This window comes from Phoca vitulina, unplaced genomic scaffold (assembly GCF_004348235.1).
Source record: "Phoca vitulina isolate PV1807 unplaced genomic scaffold, GSC_HSeal_1.0 scaffold19, whole genome shotgun sequence".
NCBI classification, from domain to species: Eukaryota; Metazoa; Chordata; class Mammalia; order Carnivora; family Phocidae; genus Phoca; species Phoca vitulina.
In genome coordinates this window covers 17,573,079-17,595,243 of record NW_022589722.1, presented here as the reverse complement: position 1 = coordinate 17,595,243, position 22,165 = coordinate 17,573,079, and the positions used below count along the sequence as shown (strand labels likewise).

General features: G+C 49.7%; 1 protein-coding gene across 2 annotated transcripts in view; it reads right to left on the bottom strand.

Annotated features, from left to right (window-relative positions):
• CHST11 (carbohydrate sulfotransferase 11) overlaps nucleotides 1-17,347 on the bottom strand; it is a 256,844-nt gene extending 239,497 nt beyond the window's left edge. Inside the window, exon 1 of one of the 2 annotated variants that reach the window (XM_032416361.1) lies at nucleotides 16,730-17,347. In XM_032416361.1, coding sequence (XP_032272252.1) covers nucleotides 16,730-16,847 — 118 coding nt within the window. In that variant the 5' untranslated portion in view covers nucleotides 16,848-17,347. The remainder of the gene's footprint in view (nucleotides 1-16,729) is intronic. The other variant, XM_032416362.1, reaches the window with a different exon arrangement.
• Between the last annotated feature and the right edge of the window lie 4,818 nt (nucleotides 17,348-22,165).

Here is a 22,165-nt window from a genome sequence, read left to right as displayed (position 1 = left end):
CGCGTATAACCATCAGCAGTGTCTTTTACTTTTGCAAAAGGAAAGACACAGTCATCAGCTGGATTTGGTTGTGTTTTTCTCTCCCCCCACGCCCCTGCTTCCTGTTTAGGGGAGTCCATCCCCCCAAACCTGAGAGCATCACCAAGATTCAGCTGCCCAGAGAGGCTTCATTCTCAGACCACCGCTGACCACGACCCTTCTGGGGGTACAAGGCACTAAAGAATCGCTCCACGGTGCCACGGTATCTTGGTCCCTGTCACTGAATGAACTCCCTCCCATCTGAATTCCTTCCTCCATTAGCTGAGGACCACTGGGTACACAATGCCTCCTAGAGCTATTATTATGTCAACTGTAGAGCAGTTGTCCATTTTCCTTCCCGCTCAGGGAACATCCCGCTATACATTTTTCCTCCTCAGTCACAGAAAGGAGGTTTGCACACAGACACTAACCCCATGGTTGGCAAACAGAAGTAAGTGCTCAGCAGGGGCGCCCGGCTGGCTCAGTCGGAAGAACATGTGACTCTTGATCTTGGGGTCATGACTTTGAGCCCCACACTGGGCGCAGAGATTACTTAAATAAGTAAATAAACTTTAAAAAGAAAAAAGACGTAAGTTCTCAGTAGAGCATTTGACGTCTGACAGACCCGGGATCCCAGCTCTAGCACTTAGCAGCTATGCGTCTCTGTCCACTCGGGCTACTATAACAGAACAGCAGAGAATGGGTAGCCCATAAACAAGAGAAATGTATTTCTCACAGTTCTGGAGTCTAGAAGCCCAAGATCAGGGTGCCGGCATGCTCAGGTGGGGCTCACATCTGGCACCTTCTCTCTGAGTCCTCACATGCTGGAAGGGGCAAGAGATCTCTCTGGAGCCTCTTTTATGAGGGCACTAATCTCATTCCTGAGGGCTCCACCCTCATGACCCAAGCACCTCCCACGTTCCCAACTCTTTTACTTTTTTAAGAGTTTATTTATTTATTTATTTTGAGAGAGAAAGAACTCAAGTGTGGGGAGGGGCAGAGGGAGAGGGGGAGGCAGGAGAATCTCAAGCAGACTCCACGCTGACTGCGGAGCTCGACACGGGGCTCGAACTCATGACCCTGAGATCATGAGCTGAGCTGAAACCAAGAGTCAGATGCTTAACTGACTGAGCCACCCAGGCGCTGCTAAAGTTCCCAACTCAACACCATCACCTCTAGGCCTTAGGATTTCAATATATGAACTTGGCAGGGAGAGGGAGAACAAAAATTTAGACCACAGCGCTATGTTACCTTAAGTCAATTACAAGACATGTCTGCCCCCCACCTAAAAACGAGGATGCCAACAGAGCCTCCCTCACCAGGTGGTTGAGAAGACTAAAGCGTTTGATACCAGTGAAACAAGGCACAAAGCAAGGAAGCAGCTAAGATGGATCTTTTAATTGAATTTCAACCCTGAGGATGATCCAGTGGCCTTGCAGACACGCACTGAGATTGTGGAGGTGGCTTTCAGACCAGCACTGGCTGATGAGTTTCCCTTTCCCTGAAAGTCTACTGCCAAGGTACTTTGGGACGATGAAGGAAGTTCTAGTCTCTTCCCAGCTGTCCAGTGGAACTTTGCCCTGCGCTTCTTGGCTCACTGACTCAGACATGCAAGCACGTACTCAACAAACATCTATTTTATAGCTCGTCTGCGACAGGAGAGGCACCAGGGACACAGTCCGTGCTCTCCTGAAGCCTGTCACCTAGTGTGGACCAAAAATGAAGGGAGGGCATCCACGCTGAGTCTGAGGCAGGCTCTGTTGGGCATCTGGCCGACAGCTACATCAAACTGGCTGCAATCAGTAAGACCTACTATTTCATATGCAGCTGGCTGGAGCATAAATGTACACAACCGTCTAGGAAACAATTTGGCTATGCTTATCAAGAGCCTTCACAAATTTATGACCTGTGCATTCCCATTCTGAACATTTATTTCAAAGGAACATTAAGAAACTCAGATAAAAATTCATGTACAAAGAGGTATACCATGGCAATTTTTAAAAAGGGAAAATCTTTCTCGGAAATGTTCAACAAAGGAGAATGACTAAATTCTACCCATATGATGACATATCCATATGATGGAATATTATGACATCCATGATGAAATATTATGGTGTTTTCAAGGAAAATTGGATGACATGAGAAAATACCCATGATTCAGTACTAAATGGTAAAAGCAGATACGCTATACTATACACACAAGGCTTTCATCTTTGTAAATATATATATATGTGCACAGAAAAACAAACTCGAGGTTAACAGAGATCCTTCCTAGGTGGCGGGGATTGGGGATGACTTTTTTAGAAGTGGATCTGTTTTTTCAAAATTCTCTATAATACACCTGAATTAAATTGATAGTCAGAATTATATATGTGTACATATTATATATATAAATTATATTATATGTTATACTTATGTTATATATACATTATATTACATATTATACATGTTTATACATATATATAAACATTGCTTTACTCTGACATTGCATGGCAGGGGAAGGGACAAGGGTAGAACAGAGCCAGTGGGGTTGCCAACCCTGCCACTTGATAAATTGTATACCAACAACGTCAGCTCCACTAAGACAGGGATCACTGTCTGTGATTGTCCCCTGCTGCTTCCCTAGCACTTGAAATGGTCCTGGCACACACAGTAGGCATTCAGTAAATGCTTGTTGAATAACTGGATGAATACCTGGAGTCCAGCTCCAATGTTCCTCCTCTGTGAAGTTCCCTGACCTCCCCTAAACTAATAACTCCTTTTTTTCTAGCCACCTATAGCCATTATGACAAAGCTCCACAGCCAACAATTATGGGTCTGCCACCACTTCCTAAATTACAAGCTATCTGAATGCAGGAACTAAGTTTTATTTAGATTTGTCTCTTTAGTCAGATAAATGTTTGGTCAATAAATGTTTGAGTGATGGATGGAGGGGTAGATGGATGTCAGTTTGTTCATACCGTATGAAGTCACTCATTTTAGGGGCACCTGGGTGGCTCAGTCGGTTAAGTGTCTGCCTTCGGTTCAGGTCATGATCCCAGGGTTCTGGGATTGAGTCCCGCATTGGGCTCCCTGCTCAGTGGGGAGTCTGCTTCTCCCTCTCCCTCGGCCCCTTCCCCCCCCCCATTCGTGCTCAATCTCTCTCTCTCCCTCTCGCTCTGCTCTCTCTCAAATAAATAAAATCTTAAAAAAAATAGTCAATCATTTTAATGATGATTTCACCCTAACTATAAATGTGTATCAATTTTGAGACCCACTAATAAAACAAGATCTGAGTGGGAAGAAATAGCCTTAGAAATAGTCTAAGCAGTAAACTGCAAAGTCTTTGTTCATTTTAGCCTTGAAACTTTCTTCCGACAAAATTTGACTCAGAACCCCAAAATATAAAAGGGAGAGGCAAGGAACTACTCTGCCAGAACCCTCCTTGACCTTAAGTCATCTGGGGCTTGGACGAGTAGTTTGAAAATTGCCAATGTCTCCATGTATTCATTTATCAGTAACACATGAAAGGGTCCCCAGAAGGGGGGAGAAAGACCAGGATTAGAACCCCAGTGTCCTGACCCTTACCCGGGGCCCTTTCCACTCCCCTACATAGCCTCCTCCAGTCAAGGTCATCCATGTTTTACCACAGATCAAACACTCGGCAATGACCGCAGAGGCTTACGGGGCTGAGACTGGGTGCTCTGGGGCCACTCCTCATTTATTTCCCACGAAAATAGAAAAGGAACATCACTGTGACTTCCAATGACAACATCCTTTACGTAGCTTGAATCCCATTTGCAGGAAGGCACTATCAGACCTGTGTCTATTTTTAAAAATCTATTTGTTTTTTACAGACACAGGAAACAAAGTCTGCGTAACTGCAAGAACTCTCTCCCTAGTCCTGCAGGTAAAAGCCCTGAGCCACTCGCCTCCTGAATTAAATGGATTATCCTAAAATGAGCAAGGCCACCGCTACTAGTTAATATCTTTAAGCCCGTAATTGTCTTTCATCGAGGGCTCACACCTTCTCAACAAAAACCGTTTTATCACAAGTGACTAAAAGATTGCCCATTTGGTTTCTGATTTCAAACCTGTGCTTCCATTTTTGAACAGCAAAATTATACAGAAAGCCCTCCGTACATAAAACCTGGACTCATTAAGGGATTTCACTATCTAATTCTTCCGTTTTCAAAATAATCTCCATTCCAGTACTTCTGCACAGACTTCCAATAATAAGCACTGCCTTCATCAGACCTTCCAATCCTTAATCCCTAAATCTGCACAAGTTTGCCAGCGTAAACCCAGAAACCCCTGCCCTTCGCATGGCCACACACCCCCTTAAACAATGATGCGCATCTACACCATTATCTCACTTTCTTAAAAAATAAAGCCTTTTGGAAAGTTCTGTGCGTTGTTTTAATGGGAAAAGGGGGACCGAGGGGGGTATAAAAAGGGGATCAAACCCCTATGTGGGAACCAGCTCTAGGATATTTATCAATGGCTGTCAAGTACTACAGTCTAGGAGAGAAAATGAAGGGGGCCCTCAGCTTTGTACCAAGCACAATGCCCCCCACAAGTGATTCTGAAAGCCAGGGATGCCTTTTTATGCTGTGTGTGAGCTCTATAATTAACCCGTCCTCTCTCCCACAGCCCAGGAGTGGAGTGGTAAAAAGAGGGGGCCTTTTGATATGAAGATTACATAGGGCAGCATCTCTCAGGGGGACAATGAGATCAGACCCCCCACACAGCCCACAGGGCGAGTCTCCTCGGGGCCCCAAAGCCTGACCTTTGGGCCTTGGTTCCCAGGAGGAAGCAGCTGACTTGGTTCTCCAGTCTACACTGCCCCTCTCCAGGACAGCCCACAGCTGCAGCTGGACCCCAGACACGCCCGGGAGCTCACACTGGAGGAAGAAATTCTCCCTGTGACTATTTACACACTTTTCCTTTCTCCTGCCACTTACTTCTTCCAGAGCCTCTGAGGGTGAACCCAGGGCACCATTAGCAACTGAGAGACTGAAACTTAACCTCCATGGCCTATCATTTTGGCACAAGCAAAGCAAACAGTGGAGTTTTAAATCCCATCACAGAGTGCTTTTAGCTATTTCTTACTTTGCACTTTAGACATGCATGAATAATCTTCCTACCTCCCATTAAACGATAATAATAGAAACTACTGCAAACTGGCCCCAGTTCATTTGAGAAAGTGAGTTGAAAACTTCTGCCCTTCAAATGAAACAAGAGAGTTTAATTAAATGGAGCTTAAATTTCATCATCTGAAAAACAGGAGACCCTCAACCTTCCATGGCTCCCAGGTCCCAAGAATAAAAGTCAAACCTGAGAGCATTCGGGGCCCTCCAGGTCCACTGTTGACCCCCTCTCTCCCCCCGGAGCCTCCTGTGTTCCAAGACATCACTCTCCTTCCTGCCTCACCCCTGCTCTGGCAGGTGCCCTCCCCTGGAATGTCTTTCCTCTCTTTCTCCCATATTCCCTAGCAATTCTCTACTCATCCTTCTGGGCCCAACAAACATCACCTCTCCCGTGAAGTCCTCCTCAACACCCCCCCCCAAATCAAGGATCCCCAGCTCCGTCCTTAGCAGTTTGTCTCTCTTTGTAACCCCAACCACATTTGGCCCCATAGATGGTTAATCACGCGTCTTCTGTCCACTCCCACAGAATGAATGTTCCTTGGGCCAGTCTTTGCACTCAAACATTTGTGTTAGAATCATTTTAAACCAAATGTAAGCAATTCCCTGAAACCCTCTGAGTTTCCACTGCCTCATCTGGAAAATGGAGTTGATAACTGTTTCTCTCTCTACGTTACAGAGTTTGTTAGGGTCTCATTAGGAGGGTCGAGCTTCAGATGACAAGAAGACTCTGAAGATAGTTCAGAGGCTGGAAATTACTTGAACGGCACATACGTGATTTCCACAGCTAACATCTCTTATTTAACACCTACAGTCCCAGATGGTCCACAGTCTTCCCAGAGGGTTCAACTTAGACCCAGGAAATAAAATGTGCCTTAAATTAAGGGGAAAGGGGCAAACAAAATAAACGAGAAGCAAACAAAAAGCCCTAATCCATAAAAAGTTCTCTAACACTTCAGAGCGACACCACCCAATAGGGTAGCCACTAACGTGTGACTGCAGAGCCCGTGAAGTGTGGCTGGTCTGAATCGAGATGCGTTGTAAACATAACATACACACTGGAGTTCCAAGACTTTGCGCAGAAATGTAAAATCTCAACAATCTGTAATATCCGCCGCCTGTTAAGTGGATATTTTAGATATTAATTTCACCTGTGGTTTTTATCATTTCTTTACTTTTTTTCAATGTGCTTACAGGAAAATTTAAAGTGACACACGCAGCCGACAGTACATCCTGGCTGGACATTGCTGGCCCGAGGACAGTCCTGTTTCAGACCCTCCCATTCCGGGTGAACGAGCAGACCCCCTCCCGGGACTTACAGGTTCCCCTCACGGGTACAAGCACCTAACAACCAACCACACCTTCAAAAGCTGTTCAGTTTTTTTGGCTGGGTCTACACCTCGCCATGGTGTTAACTGAGTTCCTCTTTGCCCTCTGATGTGCCAGCTCAGTCACTGCCGAATCAAACTGAAAAGCCAATCGGCAAAGATGATGGCTGACAATTCCACGCTCGCCACCCCAGGAAGTGGGATTTTCTTCTTGGTTGCCCATCAACATCAATGTGTTCACTCTTTCGACTGTTTTCATATTTACCGAGTAGCTATTGCTATGGTCTCAATGTATGTGTGTTCCCCGCCCCCCACCCCCAGTATTCATATGTTGGAAGCATACGCCCAAGGTGATGATATTAGGAGGGGAGGCCCTTGGAGGGGATTAGGTCATGACGGTGGGGCCCCAGGGAGCTCCTTCACCCCTTCCGCCATGTGGAACTACACCAGGAAATCTGTGCCCCGGAAGAGGTCCCTCACCCAATCATGCTAGCACCCTGATCCGAAACTTCCAGAACCGTGAGAAATCAATTCCAGTTGTTGATAAGCCACCCAGTTTATGGAGCCTGAATGGTGACCAGGACAACTACTACGTACCAGGCTCTGTTCTAGATGTTGAGGTACTGTGGTAAACGAGACCTGGCTGCTCTTAATGACCCAATACACCAGAGTGTATAATGACAAGTGCGTGCTCACAAACTACCACAGCGTGCCGAGGAAGGACACCCATCCCCTTATTCTGGCTACGTAAGACTGGTTGAAGATTGGACACAGGAAGCAACATAGGAAGTGGACCTTGACCTCAGGACACATCCACGTTGAAGTGAGAAGTGTCATCTGAACGCAGATGACAGTACTGGCCCCCAGAGGGGATGAGCTCACCCAGGGATAGAGTGTAGGGTAAGAAGAGAAGAGGCTATCAGTGAATGTCCCACTTGGAGTCCACAGCTGGGCTTAAGGCCCTTCTAAACAAATTACCTCCTGACCTAATTAGCTGAAAGCGAGAGCACGTACACGGAGCATAACGGTGACGTTAAGAACATAGTCTATGGTGTCAGTCGGACCTGGGCAGGGGTCCTGTTCTAACTCTCCAGGTCTGTGACCTTAGACAAGCTCCTTCACCTCTAAGCCTCAGTTTCCTCACCTGTACAATGGGACTGGTAAATGCTCGCCTCACAAGATTGTGAGGATTAAATGTGTTAATCCAAATACAGCAGGTGGCACATTGCCTATTACATACTAGGTACTCAGGAAGTGAGGAAGGTTGTAGTATTCTTTGTGTGAGTGTATGTGTGTGCTGTTCTTAAAAAAGCATCAGAAAAATAATAGACTCTAAATAAGGGTTTCCCAGCTATTGTTATTCTGGGCTGGATTATTCTTTGTTGGTGGGGAGCAGTGGTGGGCGGGGGACGGGGGGCAGGGAAGGGCAGGTAGGCTGTCCAGGGCACGGAGGATGTTTAACAGCATCTCTGGCTTCTCCCCACTGGACACTAGTAGGACTCCCCCTCCCAGGTGTGATAACCAGATTCCTCCAGACATTGCCAAAGGTTCCCTGCAGTGGGGGAGAGAAGGGAGCGAAATGGTCCCCGGTTGAGAACCACTGGTCTCTATCAGGTGAGGTGGAAAGTTCATCTGGAGGAGGGTCCAGTGCCTAAAAAGAGAGACTTTTTCAGCATGTAAAGAATGCTGAGCACTGACGGACTCCCTCCTTGGCGATCAAGCCCAGCAGGACTCTCTCCAGGAAAGTAAGCAGTAGGCCAGCAAAGAGCACCAAGTACACCTTGGCCTCACCCAGATCAGGATTACACCTTCTAACTGAATCCCAGTACCCGCTCTGGGGACCGTGGTGCAAACGGGCCTCTGCCCCGGCTATGAATGCCATCCACAGAGGCAGCCCCCCAGGCTCCAAGAGTGGGGGGACTGGCTCCTGGGCAGGCAGAAGCCATATGGGCCTCCTCTGCACACAGCAGGTTCAAGTGTGGCGACAAAGGCCAATCAATTCTGTCCTGTGCCATGAGCCACGCAAGCCACCCAACCGCTGCTCACTGAAGGGCTACCACGGAGCAACTGCTATTTTTCTGAAACGACTTCTCATCCTCCTGAGTTCAGCTTCAGAAATGACATCGAGGGGCACCTGGGTGGCTCAAGGTCGGTGAAGCGTCTGCCTTGGGCTCGGGTCATGGCCCCAGGGTCCTGGGATCGAGCCCCGAGTCGGGCTCCCTGCTCAGCAGAGCCTGCTTCTCCTTCTCCCTCTGCCCCTCCCCCTTGCTCATGTTTGTGCGTTCTCTCTCTCTTTCTCTCAAATAAACAATAAAATCTTTAAAAATACAATCAAATTAAATAAATAAATAAAATGCACCACTGAGGCAGAGCTCCGTTTCGGCCACGGCGGGTGGGGGATGGTGGTGCCGGCACAGCTGATAGAAGGCTCGTGCAGACAGAAAGAAGACACAACAGTCTGGACACAGGACCCTCCCAGTAAACGTGACAGGGCACACATACAAAAACAGATAAACCCTGTTGTAAACACGAAGATTAGGATCTCAGGATGAGAAACCACAGTGCTTTTACTCCAACAATCTGTGTGCGCTCCGTCTGCACCCATTTTCAAGGCACTTTCCTTCTCGTTTCTCACTTAATCCTCCCGCCAGCACCACGTTGGAGAGGGAATATTGCTACCCTCACTTGGCAAAGAGGGGACAAAATCTCTGAGGCTGTGACTTCCAACGCAGTCAGTCATTCAATCCATTATTAAGTTGCTACAATCTCCGGGCACCTGCCCAAGTGGTGGGGTGTGACCAGTACTATGCCAGATATTGCTTGAGCCTGGACAGTCTTGAGCTAGTTCCCAAGGAAAAGCATTATTGGCACTTGGGCAAGATGACTCTGACGGGCAGAAAGATCCCATCCTTTGCAGGATGTCTAGCATCCTTGGCCCGGCCAATGAGACTGATGTCATCAATCCTCAGACACAATCAAGAGCATCCCCTACACATTTCCAAACATGGGGAGAGGGGGGAGACCCCAACTGAGAGCCCTTACCAGACGGCCTGGGCAACAGTTCTTAAGTCAGACAGCCGTGGGTCCTCAATCCTCTCCATCTGACCTTAGACAAGTGAGATTCTCTCTGCCTCCGTGTCCCTGCCTTATAAAATGATAATAATCACCATGTGTACCTTGTAAGATTCCTTTGAGAAATAACATATTAAACACCTGGCCCATGTCAACCTTCAGAAATAATACCCAATAAACACCTGTATTATTTCCCCGGCTCATCTCCTGTATGTCCTCGGTAAATTGTATCTTTAAAGCCCCCTTCTGAGAGACGCCTTGTCTGAGCACCCTCCTCCAAACTGCAGTCCCCTGGCTGCTTCCATTTCACCTCCTTCTTCCTTGCTTTATTGTTCTGTCATCATCAAACATGCTCTATGTTTGTTTGTTTGTTTGTTTGAAGGTTTTATTTATTTACTTGAGAGAGAGAGAGCACAGAGGGAGAAGGAGCAGCAGATCTCTGCTGAGCAGGGAGCCCGATGCAGGGCTCCATCTCAGGACCCTGGGATCATGACCTGAGCCAAAGGCAGACGCTTAACTGACTGAGCCTCCCAGGCGCCCCAAACATGCTCTATGTTTTAAACATGCATTTGTTTATTGTGCCTTCCCCAGGAGAATGTACCACGAGGACATGGATTTTTGTCTATTTGGGTCCCTGCAGTATCTCCAGCCCCCAGAGCAGAGCCTAGCTGCTAATAAACGTTCAACAAAGACATCTTGAGTGATGTCGACTGGATACAGCAGGCAGCCAAGGTCTGAAAGCCGGTCTCCGGACTACAAATTCCGTGTTCTTTTCTCTACAGTGAACGACCGCGGATCGCATCCTGAACATTTTGTTGAAGAATTTCCCAACACAAGCTCTGTTAAAATTTTTCGTAAATCTCTCTTACTGAGTGGTAGTCTAGTTTGGGGGTGGCAGAGTGAGAAGAAATGGCATCTCCACGGTGACCACTTTACCAAAGTGCACGACCAGCTGCCCAAAGATAAACGCGAAGCTACAAGTAAGAAGCATCCTCACTTCCCATCCAGCCTGCCCCAGACTCCTCTCAGACCCTCCAGGGCCTCCCATCCCAAATCTCTCTCCACCCCACTCTCTTTAGCTGCTCCCTCTCTCTGCCTTGTGCTGTGAACAATCTGTGGCTTGCCCTGCTCAGCCCCACCTCAAGGACAGGCCTTGGGCTGCTCTATGCCTGGAACATTCTTCCTGGGATGGACACACGGATGGTTCCTTCCCTTCCTTGAGGTCTCTGCTCTCCAAGGTCATCTTACCAATGACAGTCCCTAATCACCACCTATATTAAATTGCAACCCCTGCCTCCCATCCATCTCCCCCTGCTTTGTTTTTCTGTCTTCACACCATCTGACAAGCCATCTATTTTACTTCTGCACTCACTTAAAGTCTGGCTATCCCACTAGAACGTAAGTACCCCGGGGGCAAAAATCCACATTGATTCCCCAAGTGCTAGGACAATCCCTAGTGCCTAGCACGGAGTAGAAGAGGAAGAGAGACAGAGACAGACTCGTAAATTTTGATCGATCATATTTGATCTGAGATGTGTCAAATTACAGTTTCCAGGAATTTTTAACTGACAGATCAAACTATTCAGTGACCTCCTAGCAAGATGTGCCTTCCTCTTCACTTGTCATAAAGATGGGGTCTCAAAACTCAAGAGAAACTGAAAGGGAAAAAAAAAAAAACGAGTAAGCAAAACAACTTCTGGTTTTTCTAAGAATTTGAACGCACATGCCTGTTGGCAATGACCTTCCTGAGGCCTTTTTCACCTACCCTCCCCAGATTAAGAAGAGGTTGTCCAGTTGGTGGGTTGAAGGGGGGGAAAGGGTGGAGCCTGTGCTTGTAAGCTTTTGATTTCCTGTTTTTAAATGGCTGTGCCGATAGAGCTGGTCATAAGCAAGATGACTTTCCAACCAGATAAATATAAACCACAGCCACCTCTGCTGCAGGCCGGATCCCCCCCGCCCAGACCTCACAGAAATCTCCCGCCACCCTTCCCCTGGTGCCTGACCACCACTTTTATTCCCGAAAGCAATGACTCATGGACTCCCGAGCAGTGGCTAGAACTGTCGGAGGAAACTGCCTAAGTGCATCAGTCTCGTCTTAATGCAGCTAGGAAAATGCCCCACTGAGGTGCAAACATTCCAACCACCAAAGGGAGACCCCATACTGGACAAGTCCTAACCTTCAGTTATTTCATGCTACTTTCGGGATCCATAACAGTCTCACATTTGAGACCCTCCTGATGTCTTTCCAAAGGAAGTTTCAGATAGATGACCTAACAACAGCCCCTACAAATTGCTTTGACTCCAAACTCATTTCATGTCTAAGCAAAAAGATTCTTTAATGTAAAATTAAATGTGTGCAGGGGCGCCTGGGTGACTCAAGTCGGTTGAGCGTCCGACTCCTGATCTCTGGTCTTGGTCTCAGGGTTGTGAGTTCAAGCTCTGTTGTGGGCATGGAGCCTACTTTTAAAAAATAAATAATTAATTAGATTAAATTAAAAAATAAAATTAAACATGTGCAGCAAAAAGGAAAAAAAATTGGACTGACATCCTACAAAGAGGGGGAGGGGAGGGGACGCATATGCAAGTCTATAAAGTAAAAAGGCTGTGATTAAATTTTGTCTTTAAACTTAATAACTAGTCACCATAACGATGAATTTGTCTAAAATACATCAAAACAGGTACAAAAGTCATACTGTGACCTCAACTATTTTTTTAATCTATATATTCTATAATTTATAGAACAAAGCACCTGTTGCCTCTGGGTGCCGGAATAATAAACGATTATTTCTCTTCTATACTTCCTAAATTTTCTAAAAAGAGCACATATTATGTTTATAATTAGACTGAAATCATAACACAAAAGCACTGTGCTTTCAATCTAATCAAGTAAAACTACAAAGGGGTAACTCAAGAAGTCTTTAAATAAAGGGTATAATCTTTCAATACATGCAACCAAGGCAAAGAAATCCCAGGCAACAGCGAAAGTAAACATATGGCAAAGGAAAAAAGAGGATGAGAAAGAGACGAAAGGCTTTCTCCTCCGCAGGCTTCTCTTCTTTGAGCACAAGCTTTCAAACAAAACCACAACCCTATGGAGTGACACAAAAGGAAGGTTCAGAGAATCTGTCTTCACACTCTCTCGGCACAAATGCAGCCCGGGGGCCTCTCAGCTTCGCCTTGCACAACACAGCTCCATCAAAGCCCGGCCGTCCCGGGCAGGTATGCGAGACACCGAACCGTCCGGGATGCACTTTTAGAGGATGCATTCACCGAGGGTCTACACGTGTGCAGAAACCACTACAGCATGCGGTTCCTTTCTCACCAACTTCAGGGGCAGCTCCCAGCCACAAAAGGTTTTCGTCCTGGGGATGGGTTTCTTCAAGTCAGTAGCTAAACAAGGCCAAGCAAGGTTCCCCGGTACCCAGGACACGGAGCAGTGCCCCCAGCTGCATCATACCTCAGGGCAGCAAATCTAGGCCTTGGGGAATGCTCCTGTCTGGTGCATGATGACTTAAACCAAATTCATGTCTGTGGGGGGGGGGGGGGGGGGGGGTCTCAGAGACCAGGAAGGCAAGAAACGGTCCCCACCAGACAGACCCAGACTCACTGACGGGGCATTCTTGGCAAGGCTTGACAACCTTCCTAAAAACCGGAGAAGTGGGTCTTCTAGGGTTGAGCCACTTCATGCTTTCAACCAGCAAATATTTTACTGAGAGCCTACTGTGGGTCAGGCACTGTGCAAAACACTGGAACTAGAATGGGGCCTAAACCCTGATCCCGGGGCACCTGGCTGGCTCAGCCGGTGGACCATGCAACTCTTGACCTCAGGGGTGTGAGTCCAAGCCCCACGCTGGGTGTAGAGATTACTTAAAACTAAAATTAAAAAAAAAAAAACAAAAAAAAAAAACCCTGATCTAAACAAAAACTATTAAATCAGAGTGTCACAGATCTAAAGAAAGCTGCCTTCCTGACAAGGCCCACTTCTGCCGAACGCTCCAAACAAATGAAAGATCAGCTACTTGAGTTTAGGAACTGCTTCAGTTTTTGAATTAGAAAAGTACAAAAGACAATGGGCCCCAGATTAGACTCAAAGGGAGAGACAGCCAGCCCTCCCCATCACCAGTCTCCTTTCTTCTTTCTCTTCCTCGTCTCACACTCCAGGTGTTCTCTAGCCACCAAAGAAGCCGGGAATCCATTTCTTTTGGAATACTATTTTTCTATATCAGATACAGGTATGTGAAACTCCTGCCAGAGGGCTCCAAATTTTTAGCAACCCAATCTAAGCCATGCTGCAGTCCCTTCTGCCTCTCCCCGGGTGATCTGGAAAGACTGAAACTGCAGAGCCCAGCCAAAGGATCATCCCACCATTACCCTAAATTGAAGAAGCAAAGATCACCTCATTTTTAAAGAAATTCAAAGCAGTAGAAAAGATGGAGCATCAGCTCCGTGATGTTTAATGTCAGTAAAGTTGAATAAAATGGAAAAAATAGAAAGGGAAATGTTTAATATTGATTTCAAAACATATTTTTACACCCCGTGTTATAATGAACCATTGGCATGAAGTTTTCACGGAACCATATGTAATTCAAATTAAGGAAGACCTTTAGATTGAACCATCTTCAGGTCTGTATTGAAGAGAAGGTACTGAAAGTACTACTTGCTAAGGACGGGGTGGGGGGTAGTCAGAAGAGCATACTCATAGAGATATGAATAATAAACAAATGCTATTTCTTAGGTGGCATGGGGCTAGGAAGGGAAGCAAAGGCTGAGAACATAGGGTCAAGGACAGAGGATCCTTATTAGGACACCCTTAGAGAAAGTTCTGTCCCTGATTCCCAAAGGTTAGACCAAGAAAAGTCCAGTGCCACTTTCAAGCCAACATTGAAAACCGGGGCTGGAAATTTTAGCAAAGTGCCAATTACAAGTTGGAAATTTCTTCCTGGTGTCTCTGGTTAGAAAGTTATTTCCTAATTCTCGGACAAGAAAAGCAAAGCCCAAGCTACATGAAAAGCATGGATAGCGGTGGTATTATAGTTAATTTACATAGTTACATATATAGTTTTATATATATATATATATATATATATATATACACACACACACACACACACACACATAGTTACATATATAGTTATATATAGTTATATTTCCCTGGACCACTAACAGGTACAGTGAAGTTCAAGTGCATTCCCGATGGAGTCTAAGATCCATCCCTGTTCCAGGCATTTCTGCAAAGAGCTACCTGGCACGTTCCATCCAGGCAAAATTTTAAGTGACCTAAACACATGTCTAGAGTCTAGACCAAATCATTCGGCCCTTTGTTTAAACTGGTGAGCCCCAGTGTACTTGCACACCACCCAGTCCCCCAGTCCCTGGGGCGGAGTCTGGTCTGGCCTCTAGGATGCCTCTGTCTGTCTGGCCCAGCGCGCTGCAACCACCGCGCCCGCCGCCCAGAACACCAGCGAGGTCCATTTTTAAATTGCCTTAGAAGTTTCCCAACCACCGGTTTGGGTGAGGAGACAAACACGGCTGCAGTTTGCTGACATGGAACTAAAAATACCCAACTGCAAACAAAAGCCATCTTTTACAAGGCTGGCTCGGATGTCCTGAGGTTCCGTGTGGTAGTGTCAGACCATATCCTTGGCCGTGTGGCCGCTTTAACAACTGCTCCGGCCGAGCGGGGAGCCGGGCCCAGGGGCCCGGCCGACCCCGCGCTGTCAAGGAAGCTCCCAACGGCAGCCCCGGCCTGATTGATGGAAAGAACAGCTTTATTCCTCTGCCACCCACCCAAATGCAGGCTAGAAGAATTCGGGGCTGCGTCTGCTCAAAGTGTTAGATACACACTGAAAGGAGAACGCAGGGGGACGGGGGGGGGGGGCAAAAAGAAAAACACCAACCCCATTTCCCTGGAAGGAAATGTGCTTCCATCTCCCTCCTTGCAATTATAAAAGCAAATTATTGCTGTGGCTATACTGAGAAAGGCAACTCGGAGGCGTAAAAAAAATGGATTTCGGAGCCAATGTGGCCCAGCGGGGGCCTGCCGGGGTTGAGGTGGGGTGTGGATACCACGGCTCCCCGGGGAGATCCGCGTCGCCCCGAAGCCTCCTCGGAAGGTTTTTACCTGTTGGGCTTGGGGGCCCGAGCTGCGAACCCCCGGCCGCCGCGCTCGAAGGCGCCCCTCCCTCCCCAGGTCCCAAACTTTCCTTAGCGCCCCTTGGAAGGGGCGAGCCTCGATCCTCCCCCAGTCCACATTTCAGATGTGGAACTTGTAGAAGCTCCCGGGGGCTGCGGGGGAGGGGGCTCGTTGCCACAAGCCCCGGGGCCCTCTGGGGGACTTCGGATGCTCGGAACCCAGGAGTGGGGTAAGCAACCTGACGGTCAGCCCAGGATCCAGCCAAAGTTTCCTCCAAAACTGCTGCGGTCAAGGCGTGACCCGGGGACCGTGACCAGCGCAGGGTCGGGAGAGCCGTTGGGGTGGGGGCACATGGTGAAGCAAGCCCCAGGGCACCAGCCGCAAGGTCACTGAGGAGCCAGACCCCGGGGGGCAATTAGCGGGCGCCCGGCCCCTTCCCCAGCCTGGTGGAGGGGCAGCGCCAGGCACCCAACCTCTCCCCACACCTCCGCGCGGCGCCGAGCCCGGGACACGTGGGAGCCTAAGCCTCGGGCTCCCCAGCTCGCGGCGGGGACTGGCGACCTCGCCGGGGCGCTCAGCCTTCGCCCCCGGGCCCCCCACCCAGGAAAAGGCAGCGCGCCCGGGCGCAGGGCGGCAGGCTCCCGGCGCCTCTTTCATCCTCAGATCGCCGCATCAGCGGGGAGTTGCGTTCTCTTCAAACCGGTCCCCCACCACCAGGAGCTGCCCACAACCTCTCTACCTTGCTCTGCTACCTCGCAGACAGACAGACAAGAGACACAAAGAAAAAAGGGAGGGGGGGGCGAAAACTACCGCCCCTCCTGCTCCCATCCTCCAGCCTGGAGCCGGGAGGAAGAGGAAGGTGAGCACGTCTTCCCTCCTCCTCTCCATCCCGACTCGGTGACCCGGGCAGACCGGGGACCAAGGAGCCCCGAGGTGGCTGAGAGGGAAGAGGTAAGGTTGGAAGAGGCAGAAACCCGGCGCCAGTGAGCGAGCGAGAGCGCGAGAGAGAAAAAAAAAAAAATCCAACAAAACCACGCTAACGCGCCCCCTACCTGGGTGCAACATACTTTGGAAATAGAAGATGACCAGGATAAAGGATCCCAAGCAAGTGGCCAGCACCATCCGGCAAATTCTGTTCATCCTCATCACTTCCAGCAGCGCCGGCTTCATGGCTTTGTCCTGGCTGCGGGGACCGGGGTGTCCGGGAGGCGCGCCCGGGGCGCAGGAGCCGGGACCCTGCCGCGCGGAGCGGAGCCCGGGAGGCGCAGGGCAGGGCTGGGCAGGGCTCGGGGTGGGGGAACGATCGGGAGGGCTTCGCGGCCGCTCTCGGAGCCCCCAGCCCCGGGCAGGGGTATGGAAGGCGCCGGAGTTGCTCTGGAAGTGCGGAGATGCGTGGACCCGCCGGCTGCGCGCCCCTGCTCCTCCTGCTGCTCCTCTCCACCTCCCCGCCGCCGCCTCCGCTCCCGCCGGCGGCCGCCGCGCTGCCTCCTCGCGGGCCGGGCGGCTGGGGTGCGAGCGCGGATGGTGCCGCCGCTGCGCTGGCCGCTGGGGCTGTCGGACGGGCCCCCTCCCTCCTCTCCAAAGGCTACTTCATTGCGCTCCAGTGATCTATATATTCCGGGCTGGGTTTTACCAAATGCAACTCGCAGCCCCCGGCGAGGGGAGGGCGCCCGCGGAGAGCCGGGAGGAGGGAGGGACCCGAGCGCCGGGGCGGAGCGTCGCGCTCCCCCCGCCCCTACCCGGGAATTGGTCGCGTCCAGCTGTTTCCCGGGGAGTGCGGAGTGCGCGCCGCGCTCCCGCAGGGTCCCAAAAGCCCTCAGTCCCCGGCCGGGCTCGGCCGCCGTCTGGAGGTTGTGTCAGCGTTTCCATGACAAAACCCGGAGGAAAAAAAACGCGAATAAAATCGCCTCGGTGCTGCCACCCACTCCTGCCGGCGTTTGTGGAGGGAAGTGGCAGCGAGCGAGTTGGGCACGAGAGCGGAAAGGGGTCTGGTGGTCCGCGATCATCTCAGATCCCTGGGCCGGGTGGTCGAGAAGTTGCTCCTAGCCCCCAGGGAGCGAGTGCCCTTTTGTGGACGCCCAAAACGGGCGGTTTCGTTTTTCTTTCAAACCGCAGCCAGGCTGGTGCGATGTTTTGGAAAGGAGTTAAAAACGGCTGACTTTGGGTCAAGGTTAGGGAAACTGCACTACCCGCAGGGGTCAGGCGACAACTGAGCTTCCTCGGGGCTTTACGCAGAGTCTCTCCGTCGACAAGGCGAAAGGGGCTTGCTTGCGGATTTTGAAACTCTGGCTTCCCAACGGGCAGAGCTCCCTCCAAATTCTCCCAAGTACACTCGAGTCCCAGCAGGGGGGGAAGTGAGAGGTTGCCCCCACGAATTAACTGTCCTCCGAATCCAAACAACTGATGGAAAAACCCAGCCGGCCTTAGCGTTGGCAGGTAAATGGAAAGATGACGTTGCTTTCCTGTATTGTGGGAAGTAACTTAAAATTTCCAATGCCATGCATGGAAGTGGTTCAACAATCAATAAAGCGGATGCAGGCAAATAGCGGGAGATCCCTGGCTCACCTACCCTGTTCTAACTTTCGAAAATCGGCTACTACAGTCCACTTACCTACCACCCGGAACTGAAGCTCTTGTTCTTCTGCCCTCTGTGGTTTCTGTAAGCAAAGAGATAGGAGCTGCCATGGCTTTTTATTTTCCTTAATAAGTTTACATCGGGTTTGTAAAACCTAAAGGATTATTTAAATTCCAACAATAATATCTACCGGGGGGAAAATGTTATTGTAAAGACTAACTTTTGTGTCATATTATCAAATTGTTCCTACTATTAACTCAATTCATAACGAACTAAGATAACAGGTCTTTCAATGCCTCTCACATAATAGGCATTTGATAAATACTTATTGAATCTGAATGTAAGGGGTCTTACCCCTCTTCTCAATACATGAGACACAGCTCACAAACAGACCCATGCAGCAAAACCCACCTCTACCACCTCAGTTCCCTTCCCCCAGAGTTGCAAGGTAGGGGAAGTAACACAGTCAGCAGCCTTGCCTTTGATTACAGAAGACAATCAATTACAGCACAATATTTATGTAACTGGTATGTACTGTATTAATTTGTACTCACTTGTGAATGAGTTGCTTGCTAAAGGCTGCAGAGCTGAACAACCCAGAACAAAGCCATTCTTCAGTGATTCTCCCCACAGGAGATTGGGGATGGGAGTTGAACACATGGCCACCCACCCCAATCAAGGCAGGGATTCTTTGCACAGAGCATGGTTAGATGAGCACTTCCAACACTTTGCCTAGAACGTCAGGCTCTCGTTTTAATTCCTGGTTTTACAGAGCAGGCAGGGTTCACCCAACTGGGCTCTCACCATCCAGAGCAGAGACCTCACTGTACCTGGACAAAAGTCTGGACATGCATAAGGCAGTCTGAGAAGTCACAGGGCTGAGAAGTGTAATTTCTGGTGGGTCACGGAGGGTTGAGTTGGCCCAAATGGTGGAGAAGGTGGTGAGCCACGCCCAACATCCATTTTCGTATTTCCCACATCAGTCGGGAATTGGCCCAAACATACAAACATACAGTGAGGGGTAAGGCTCCCATAGGTAAACTACCACCTCTTCCAAGACGCCTTCCCTGATTTCTCATCTGAAGTAGCTTCTTTCCTTCTCGGTGCTCTGAGCACTAGGTCCAAACCCCTCTTGGGTCACTGTACCCATTAGACTGGGTTTCATTCACCTCTGTCTCTAGTGCTCAGCTTCATGACTGGCATTGGGTAGGTACAGCTAAGTCAGAGATGGAGAAGTAATGCCTTCTTGGACTACAAAGTTAAGTCAGATCACCTCTAAAGTTTACCATAATGGTCACCGGTAATGGCCTGGGATTCTGTTGTTCTACCCACATTAGGGGTGAGGGAAAAGATTCCATTTCTTGTCTCCTCTGTCACACTGCAAACTTCCCAACCTCAAATGGACTCATTGCTTTCTGTACATTTCTAACAAAACTTTTTTTTACCTCTTTTACTCACGCTACATGATAAATATTGACCAGATAAAGCACAGTGTTGCCTGAGAAGACTGAGGAAAAGTGAGAAGATTTGGTATTTTGAACTTTGAAGAGAGGATAAGGAAGGCCGGCCTCTCAGGTCAGGGTTTCTGTGTTCCTGATGTAGCAGTCAGGAGAGGCCAAGTTATGCTGTACTAACAAACAAGCCCCAATTTCAGTGGCTACAACCAGGGCTTACATCTCACTCCACCACATCTGTGGTGGGCCAGAAGAGGGGCTGTCCACATGGCATTTTTCAAGGATGAGGCCGAAGCAGCCCCTACCTAGAACAATGATGGTTGCCAGGCCTGAGGAGAGGAAGTCTCCGGCAGGCCTCGCGTGAACGATTCAGTGATCCAGCCCAGAAGGAACACGCGTCACTTCTGTTCATCATTCATCAGTCAGAATTACTCACAGACGGCTCTACGTCATACCAAGGCCAGGAATTCAGAGCCTAAAGCATTTGGGGAACAGTCTTCCCGACTGCAACCCCCAGTTGCTCTTCAGATCTTATTTTTCCCTTATTTTTCTAATTCCCTTTAACCCCGAGAGTTCTGGCAAACCAGCACTGTGCTCATCCTGGGACCTGGCTAAAGCTTGCTTGATTGTTAGGCTGGAAATGTCTTCTCCGCACTAAACGACATGCAAATAAAACTGGGGCCGCCCGTTTCAAAGCCTGGTGTGGTCCGGGAAAACGTGTTAAGGGGAAAGTTCTATGCATATGGATGACTGTGGAAAACTCACAGGCAAGGAAGAAATAGATGCGAAATCAGAATCCCAGCTCGTGCACGCCATCAGCAGTGAGCCCACAGATATTTACCAAGCCCTCCCATACCTGCAGGCCGGGCTCGGCCTCGTTCCCGTGGACTTACGCCTTCAATGAACAGTCTTGTTGAGACCTCGCAGGACTGGCAGCCATGCCCCTTTCTGCACTCGGCTCAAGAGGGAAGTGGGCCCAGGGCACTGGGAGACAGAGAGCCCTTTAGCATCCTTGGGAAAGGAGGGCTTGTCTTCTGCCAACATCAGCCAGGGGCCCCCGACTGGCTCCTCCAAGGACTGGCCTTGCCCATTTGCATCTCTCTGGCACCTCTAGCACAAAGTACGCTCAGTTAACCAGAGCACAGTAGATATTTGTGGAGTGGAATCAGAAGCCATTCGCCCACAGCATGTGGTGATCTTAGGTACAGATTTTTCTACAGGTAGGTAAACCGCAAGTACACAAGTGGGTTACTCATGACATAGCTCGGAGCGCAGACTCTTCTTCGCAGGCTTTTTGGAACAAGGTGGGGATGAAAAAAAGGAAGACAGAGGGGGAGAGGAGAAGGGGAAGAGGCAGAGAAGGACAAAAGGAGAGAGGAAGGAAAAGATGAGGGAGACAAAGGAGGAGGGAAGAAATACCCACCGTTATTCTGTTCATTTTCTGATGCCCCCTCTGGCCAGTTTAGGCCCCAGAGGCTCCTCTCCTTGCCTTCCGGAGGAGAGAGGGCTGTTGGACCCTAGGGCTCGACCCCACTCCAGACATCCCCTGCATGGCCTCACCCACCCTTCCCGTCCACGCGCAGCTTAGAAATCAGCTCCCCAGCTGCTCCCCACTGCAGCGGGCCCCGGCCAGCTCCCCAACTCCCGTCCAGATGACCCGGAGGGAAGCTCTCCAGCTCCGATCCAATGACCTGGCTGCCTCTGGCCACCCCACGCCCGGCTCAGGCATGGTGCCAGGGGCCCATGTTCTAGGCCACGTTTGATGTGCTTCCCCTCCCCACCCGCTTCCAGGTGGGGGCCTCTACCATCCTTGTGTTACAGAGGAGAAAACTGAGGCAGGGAACGGTGACCTAACCTACCCAGGGTCACACAGCGGTGTTGGCAGATTCCAGGTCACACAGCCAGACGGTAGGCAGCAGCAGTGGTTCCCGAGTCCCCTCTCTTCTTGCTTGACTGCCAGTCGGGCTGAGGGCTCGGACGGCCCACGTGTACCTGTGTGACCTGAGGCAGGTCGCATCCCCCTCTGAGCCCTACAGGCGCAGCTGCCCCAATGGGCAGGATGCCAGAGAGATGACATGGCACACGATGACTGTTGGGTGCCTTCACGGCCCGTCTCCCTTTGCACCCCTGCCAGCCCCTGTGCGTGCTCCTGTGACCCATCCTTCCAGGACCCCCACCTCCTGCCGCTCTTCGGTTCGGACATTAGCATCGCTGACGCACACTTCGACATCCATGGCCCAGTAATTTATTGAAATATTCACTTGTGTTTGTTCTCCTGTATCTTTCACTGCTCCACGACCCCTCCCTTTCAAGCAGCTTCTTGCTACCTGCCTGAGGGATTGGATGAAGACTTTCTTGGAGACAAATGTAAAACTATGGGAGGGAGAATGCCAGGGAGAAAAGGTGGGGGGAGGGGGCTGTGGGGGGATTTCAGAAGGGAGGTGTGAGTGCCTCCCACC